Source organism: Crocodylus siamensis, chromosome 6 (assembly GCF_052110815.1).
Source record: "Crocodylus siamensis isolate JL-2025a chromosome 6, ASM5211081v1, whole genome shotgun sequence".
In the NCBI taxonomy this organism is placed as follows: Eukaryota; Metazoa; Chordata; order Crocodylia; family Crocodylidae; genus Crocodylus; species Crocodylus siamensis.
In genome coordinates this window covers 55757937-55766705 of record NC_143400.1, presented here as the reverse complement: position 1 = coordinate 55766705, position 8769 = coordinate 55757937, and the positions used below count along the sequence as shown (strand labels likewise).

The following is an 8769-nucleotide window of genomic DNA, read 5'->3' as shown; positions in this document are numbered from 1 at the left end:
GGTATGGTCTATTGACTTTCAATGAAACTTCTGAAATGAGGCTCAGGCACTTTTGAAGGAACTGATGTAAACTGAATCTCAAACTGCTGATGTTTGACACAAACTCTAAGTTATTAAATGCTGTTTAAAAATATACAGAATTTTACTATATTCTTACTTCATTTTTTTTTCTTATGTGGTCTCAGCCCTACAATTCATAGGAAAAAAATTAAAATATACAATGCATTAAATGGATGATTCAAATCCCACTGAAGTGCCAATTTAGCAAACTATTTAATATACTTAATTTTAAGCAAGTGCAGAAATTCTTTGCCAAATCAGGCAAAGCAAACACACATGCACTTTGACTTTAGTATTCAAATAACTACAATATGGCCAGATCTACTGTAACCAGTTACCTGTCAAGAGGCCCTTTCTATCCCTATCCTATCAATCTTGATCCTCCCTAAATGTAAGAGAAGTGTTCTAGCCAATATTTCCACTGGAGGCCATCTTTCCACAAGAACCATCTAAATTCTCACCTTTGCCTTCAGAGTTGTTGGTAGTTCTCTAAAGAGTGCTACTGCTTGGGCAATGAGATGCTCCAAATAATTACTTGATGAAATAAAGACTACAGAACATATATTTTATGTGAAATTCTAAAATCATATTTATTGGCCAATTCACAGAAAGTGCCATAGTGACCACAAAAATGAATCTGTTTTTATACACGTACAGGCCAAGTTTTAAAATAACAGGTCTATTTTCAATATGCATTTAACAAATCATTTGGGAAATGCCAGGATATTAACAATCTCATATTCAGAAATGATTGTTTAAAGTGAGTTGGTTTCTATGCATTATACCACAAAGTCATGGGGAAAAAAATAACGTATTCCCACTACATATAAAGTTAATTTTCAATGCAGTTTACCATGTGTCATTTTTTAACTGTACATTTTGTTAAATAAAAGATTTTTTAAAAAAATCAGTAAGCATATTTTAGTCAATGCTCAAAAATCATTCTCAGTTCATACTCATTTTTAATTGCATATTCATATAACTCATCATCCTGCATAAATTGTATGTATCCACTCTTCCATAAATGCGTTTAGCACTTGCAACAAGACATTTTAAGATATGGTCTATGATTGTTTCACATGTACAATAACATAGTTAATATAATTCGTATTTCTCCAAGGCTGAAGATACTGTTTCTTTGAGACATTAAAAAGCTCACAACAACCTTTGTATGCATTTGACTCATTTGTATCCCATCTTATATATTTTGTATTGTCAACAAAAGCAGTCCTGATTACACAGAAAATAAACTCTCTACCGCTCAGCAACCCTCTGAAAATAAGAAAAAAATAATGCTACCAGCTAGAATTATTGCTCATCAGCAAGAACAAAATGGAAGAAAATTTTGTCAATTAAAATTTGTATGTGAAAAGTATGCCAGATTACATAATGTTGGAATATGCACCAAAATAAAGCATCATTTTACTATCAAGTTACTATGAAATTCGATAAAATTGAACTGCTCCAGCCAATTAAAGCAAAAGGATGTTATACCCAAAACTGTATGGTTATTTTTCAGTTGTGCAAAGCCTTACACTGTGATTGGCTGCAGGAGGATTTGTTTCAGAAGAGAAAATTGATCCAATTAACACTGATGCCTGAATTTCTGATATTTGATCTACCTCTGCAGCCCATACTTCTTGCTTTCTTACCATCTTGCTCTTTTTTACCTCTTTACATTACCACAGAACGTTTAAGCTCCCTTATACCTAATAAACATAATCCTTTAAAATCTATTAAACTGCATTTGTGGTTGCGGGGGAGAGGGAGGTTGTTTCAGGACAAGTTTAGGTGTTGAAATAGGAAACTGATATATTCCTGTGAATTTCTTCTTATGATTTGTTGCTGTTTTCTGGCTAGCTCTAGGGATGGCAATTTTTTTGGCTACATGACCTAGCAGTAGCAAGTAATAGCATGAGACATGCAGTATCCAGTTGAGGGTTATAGCTTTCCAGCAAGGCAACCATGCATGTTTAGATCATGCCTGTTCCACACATACATGTCCTGGGAAGGGAGCAAATGTACAGTAACCTCATAAACATCAGAAGTCCTCTGCTTCACTGGGCCCTTCACAACAGCAATTGGAGCTCCCAGGTACATACTGGTACATGCCTTCATAGGTAGCTGCCAGCTACCGGAGTAATAGTTCCAGCTTTTCAAAACATGCTTGGAAGTGGGGATACAGGAATTCCTATTCTGTCTGAGCACAGGCACTACAGTTCCTAAGCCTTGCTCTTAAGTGGGCCATACAATATTGAGCCAGCAGGGGAGTTTTCTTTTGCCTTGCTGCCTCCACTATGCACCTGTGTAACAAAGAGGAGCTCCCTGGTGTAACCTGCCAAATGATGATTCCAAGTCAGAGAACAGGAATTTGCATGCTGTATGTTTGAAAAATAACCACATTTTGGTACAAAATCATCTTGCCAATCAGCATGCAGGTAACTGCAGCACAGAAATATGGGCCAGTTACAGAACCCCAGAACTCTGAGGGTGCATCCAGACAAGTGTGGTCACATGGTATGTGGCACCGCAAACACATTTGCAATGCTACTTACCTCACAGTCTGGTGATCACCACTCTGAAAGGGTGTGCTGCCCATGTGTGTGCTGCTTTTTTTTTCCATGTTTTTTTTTTTTACTCCTGGATACCCTTGTAACAAGGTGTGCTGCTGCTACTTGTCCCCAGGGAAGCAAACGTGAGCTTGTCTGGACATGCCCTGAGCGACTGACACAGTTCCATTTTACTAGAGTATGCAAAATCAGAGATCTCAAGTAATTATCTATGTGGTCAAGCACATTTAGCCAATCAGATCACAGAAATAGCTAAATGTACTAGCAACTCTTAATAATAACCATGTGACACTAATGATGACTTTTGACAGTATTGTTCAAAGAGGAGGGGTATTCTTTCATTCTTTTTATAATTTTAGGAACTTAATAAGATATTTATGCACACAAGAAGTGTCTCTTTTATATTAAGAGTATCAACTTCATTTAAGTAATGAAATACTACAGTTACTTAATGTCCTGGCCGCTTGAACTCCAGTGTTAAAAACCAACTGATATGAAGAGGGACACTGTCATGTTTATATTTGGACATACATGTGGTGGCATGTGGTATCTGTAGGATACTACCAAGATAGCTTAAATTAGCTCCATTATAGATTTCGTATTTGTTTCATCTTTGAGATCCTACACAATAGCACATAGCACTTTGAGAGAGTGAATTGACCATGACTAATAAAGGGAAATACTACTTCTTGTAGGTTGTGGGGAAGAGAGAACTTCATGAAGACAACAACACAAACGATCTAGGGTTTAGAGAGGATGATGTAGGGGCCGAGGATATAGGAACTAAGTATGGCTCGTCTAATAAATGACAAATGGGTATAATTGAATAACGGTCTACAAATATTCAAAGGGCATAGCTAGGAAGAGGAATTATTTAGCTTAGTGAAAAAGTGTGTAATACTTTAACTAGGAGAAATGAGATGAAATTAAGAAAAGGAACATTTAAACTGAATTTCAGGAAAAAGTCTTCTAATGACAAATTCTATTAGACTCTGGAATAGTCACCCAAGGGAAGCAGTGGAAGCCCCAGGCTTAGAAACACTTAACTAGACTGGGAGCAGGCCGTGGGGAGGGGAAGCACAAGAAAATATATTATAAGGAATCCTAAAGAGTTAGTGTGATAGACTAGCTGAACTAATTTTTTACCATTCTTTAATTTCTATTATTAGGATTTGATGAGATAATATATGTTCTAAGAACAATATTTAAACATTTTGGTAATTCATTCTCTTACAATTTGGTGTCTCATAGCTGGGAAACACATATTATCAAAAATCACTTGACTTCAGTGTCTTTTTTACTCTCAAAAGCAATGAATGACTTCTGACCCATGCCTTTTATCATCACTGTTCTTACCTTCTGAACTGTAGTACTGCCAATTAACCACTAACGGATATTTACTCGGATTCTGGTGGTGCAGTACATATAATACAGCCTGTGTATTTAAAACTTTTTTTCAAAGCTCCATTCATTTTTTATGCTTAGCTTGAGATATTTTTGTGAAACAAAATATCTTCAACTTCCACCTTCTACTGGATTTGTGTGTGATCAACATACCTGAAACTGTACCACCTCTGGAGCATTTTCAAAATTGCAGCACCCAAAAAATTAGAGGAAACTTGAACATCTGGACTTTTGCAACAACCTAAAACCTGTTTCATATAGCAGTTAAGAAATCTGTAGTAATAAATGCAATCTTTATCAAGCATACCTTATTCTTTAGTTATCAAATGAATTTGGTTTGCATAGCTTTGAAATGTCTTAACACAGTTCTAAATGCTGAAATGTCTTTGCATCTTCCCTCAAATTAAAATACCCAGTGACTCTGTTATTACATTGTGTGAATACCTACAGAATTTGTATTCATACAAATCAGTGCAGACCTACCCTGCCTATAAAACATTCCCTACATAAGACAGGAACAGTGCATAAACATTTGTCATGGTTCTTTTGCCTTCCTGTCTCTGCTGCAGATGCTATAACTAATGTACCAACTCAGCCACCGGCAGCAGCAACCCAAGCTAAATCACTCACAATTTTATTTCATTACCACAACAACTACCTCCAAGCTGTAAAAGATTAAATATTAAGCAGAAATACATATTGTCATCTCAGAACATCTTTAATTTTAACATTCAGCTTCCTTTCTAAAATTGCTAATTGCAGATACCTGTTAGTCCAGAAGTAACTAGGTTTGTTCCCTTTTCTAACTCAGTGATACGCTGTGACTTTGAGTGAAACCTCAGTTTTTCTCATCGTGTTAGCAGCATGAAAAATTAACCCTCTGAATTTCTATCCAGCATTCATTACTATTATTTTGCTTTACCTTACCTCTTGCCGTTACCTAACTATTCATCCCATTTCCCCACTGCCCAACTCATATTAATCTATTCTCTTTCCATCTTCCAACAAAGGTTGCGTAGCCAAAATATCAATATTAATCTTTCCCAGTACTGCAGAGTCTTTGCACCCTAGTGCAAATAACGTAACCATTTTTGCTGCAAATTGGAGACTTCACTCTATTGATAAACATAATCACAGTGATCTTAATAACCTTTGTTCAACTGAGCTGATTGTTAATAGCTTGAGGGAACTGAGACCAGAATTACGTCAACAAGATTAAAATAGAATCAAATCATGAAAAACTCAACAAAATTTCTACTAAAGGCTAGATTTTCAAAGAGACATAAAATGGGGAGGTATCCAACTCTGAAAAAGTTAAGTTTCTTTGAAAATCCTACCTGCTATCAGGATTTTTTATGAGGCCTCTGTTAAGAAACAGAGAGGGCAACACAAGGATCCTTCATCCTATTAGAGTAGCAAAGTCTTGAATTGGTGTCCTATGTAAGCTGTAATGTTATATGGTCTTGAGTATCCTATACTATAGGATATACTAGAGATTGGAGCAAGGAATAACTACAGCCAGAGGTTGATAGCCTGTCATGTCTAAAGGAGATAATGGATGCATAGGGAAAAACAAGCCAGGTATACTTCATTTTCCCAGGAGGAATTGGCAGCTTCCATTCTCTTGGAGGGCCATTTATACCAATGCAAAGTGAGAAAGACTGGATTCTATCAAAGCATAACTATACTAGTTTACATACATTTTGCATTGCTAGAAATGACTGAAGTGAGTACAGAGCCAAGAAAATCATGCCTTGGATCCCCTGGGAATAGCACACTTTACTCAGGACTGTAGTTTCATAAGTGGCTAAATATGAAGGGACACAGAGTGATCATTACTTGCCACAAAAAAAGAGAAAGAAAAACAAAAAAAACCTCATCTCAACCTTTTAAGGCAGCAACAAAAAATCCTTTTATATGATGCTCTCATTTTTCCTTACAGGATCAATATGAGCTTTTAGCATTGTCAAGGTTCTTTTTCTATTCATTAGTATTTTTGAAGTGCATTTCATCTTGTTAAATATCATTTGCAGAAAATCCGATTAAAATGGACAAGAGAGGAGCCTAAGGGCTTGATTCTTTAAAATGTTTTTCCTTGTCTTTGGCAGAATTTGTGTGCATCTTGCCTAGCAAAACCCATTGTCTTTCTTTAATCACAGAACATACTGAATTGCAAAATTGCTCTTCTGTTCCCTTCCCTTTTGACTAGCACACACATTCCAGCACTATGTGGTAAATGGACTCCTTATCTCTACTGAGGGCAAATGGAAGTTAGGGTATTGAAGTTTTTTTCTTAATTCTTTTCTGCATGTACACTGACTACCGAAGTCTGGCTATGTTGAATCTGTCAGGGTTTTGGTTACTCCTCAGAGAACATTTTTTTCAAAACAGTTATATTTCCCCATAAGCAACAGTTAATAAAACAATAGTCCTGTGTCTTGATTGTACACACTTTGGGGCAAAGACTTCATTCATTATCTTCATTAACAGAGTTCCCTAAGGTGGACGTCACTATTCTTGTCCCTGTTTGTCAGACGAGGAAACAAAGGTAATAACTAAGCTCTCACTGGGACTATTCCAACACCTACTAAAATCAAGAATTTTTTTTTCAGGAGATACTGGATCAGATCCAAGGACAAACCATCCCTTTAGTCACCATGAGTGGCATTATGAATTCACAGAACCCCAGGGAATGCTGACAAATGTGTAGAATCCCCTTTACATCACTGGACCTTCAAATATGGTATCTTTTCTGTTAGTATTTCTTGTGATACTTTTTGCCCTTAATGATACTCAAGCCTTTGTGAAATGAACAAGGATGTTTTAAAACAATGCAGTCTTTTTTTAGCAAAGATATTTCTTAGGTTTGACGTGGCTTACCCAATATTTATTTTAATTTGCTTTAAATTTGGTGATTAACTCTCAGACACTGGTGGATAGTCTTTTTTGCCTTGTTTACCCAGAGAAAAGAGGGCCATTTTTCCAGCTAATATTGTCTAAAAAGGAAGGCTAAATCAGTCAAAGTACTCTCAACTAATGCCTTTATAATGGGCTTCTATTTCCTTTATTAAAAATATTAGAATAATCTAGAGCAATGGTCACAACACTACTCTGCCTTATAAGGGAATCCCTGGCTGGCATTACACTTTTACCCTCTCAGACCATGTAGAAATAATTTCCACAGACCCCCATTGGCTTCCTATTTGTTTTTTCAATGTAGATTCAAAATGGGGATCCTGGCTAGCAAAGTTCACTGTCATTTAGACACAGGTAGTACAGCCAAGGTTAGTGGGGGCAATTCTGCTGTCAAGCTGAGGGCTAGAAGGGAGCTGGTTCTCTGTGAAAGACTGCTTCCCCTACAATTCATACCCAGTGAGACGAGCAAAGCCAAAATCTGCTGTCACTAAGGGCTTAGTGTAAGTTATTTTACCTGCCCTATGCCTTAGCTGAGAAAGGCATGAATGTTAGGCTGTTACATAGTTTTGGGAAAAGTGAGATTGTTGATATTGGTAAAAGCGTTAGGTATGTTACATTAAAATAACATAGAGCTGTAATGGGATAGTAATGGGATAGACATTTAAAATTCACAAAGAAATACGATACATTTTGTAGTATTTTTAAAGGCTCCCACTCTTACAACATCAATTATTTCTTGCTCCTCTCCTAATTTGCCCTGCAGTTAACAGAGAGTAAGCAACCTCCTTCACACAGATGGTTGAGAATTTACAACCAAGGGTGCATCAATCTTATGTTTGTCATCAGCCTGAATCTCCTTAGGATACAGAACTAAACAAATGAACCAGCTTGATGTGTGTTTCCAAGTGCATGTCCATGAACTACCAGGAGTAACAGAAAGAGAATTTTTTGTATATAAAAATCACTAAATCTTACTTGAATCACTGTGTTTACTCATTGGGCTGACAGTTGCAAAAATCCAATTACCACATAACTTCACCCACAAAACTAATGTGTTAACAAACACCAAAATGTCACCTATCAGATAGGGAATGAATGTCCAGCTGCATTTAAAGTATTAGTCTAAGTATTAAGACACCTGTCTTTCCTGTAGAACAGCTCCCTAGCTATTGCTACCACCTGACTGGCTTTGTTCTTGAGAGGGAATGGAGAAATAGTGTACAAAACATTACAGGAAAAATATACTCCATAAATGTGAAGCAAATATAGTGAAAGAAATTAGGATATTAATCATGTGTTAGACATCAAGATTTTCAGCACTTGATTCCTTTCCCTCAAGCTACATTACTGGAAATAGGTTACATGAAAATTAAATTATGCTACAAGTTTTATATTGTCATTTTCAATAAACATATAACAACTGGCAGAGATTTACTTAATCTAATCAGCATCTATGCACTGTCAGAGAAAGGATGGTGTTCCTAGTGATTACAAAGACCTGAACAAGCTATATTTCTTCTATCTCCAGACAATCAAATGTTTCATACATGTTCTTAATTTCTGTAGTATATTGTATACAACCCAGATACCATTATCTGTTTGAATTAATGATTATTCCAAAACAATATCACCATCCCATTTTAGAGAATAGTAAGATTTAACAAACCCTAGCAGTCTATTTCTAACTTGAACTGGTGTCAGTCGGTGCAGTATATCTTGATATTGATTTCAACAGCCTCGTGCCTTTAGAATCACTTGTAGAGATATAATACCTGTGATAGGGGTGGAAGTGAAAAAGAAATCTGAGCTCATGATCACA

The 8769-nt window shown here is 36.3% G+C and overlaps 1 protein-coding gene across 2 annotated transcripts in view; it reads right to left on the bottom strand.

The window, feature by feature from the left end:
- Window positions 1-624: 624 nt before the first annotated feature.
- The window catches only part of CLSTN2 (calsyntenin 2), an 840356-nt gene continuing 832211 nt past the window's right edge, over window positions 625-8769 (bottom strand). For both annotated transcript variants that reach the window (XM_090056008.1, XM_090056009.1), the window contains one exon: window positions 625-8722. In XM_090056008.1, coding sequence (XP_089912134.1) covers window positions 8632-8722 — 91 coding nt within the window. In that variant the 3' untranslated portion in view covers window positions 625-8631. The remainder of the gene's footprint in view (window positions 8723-8769) is intronic.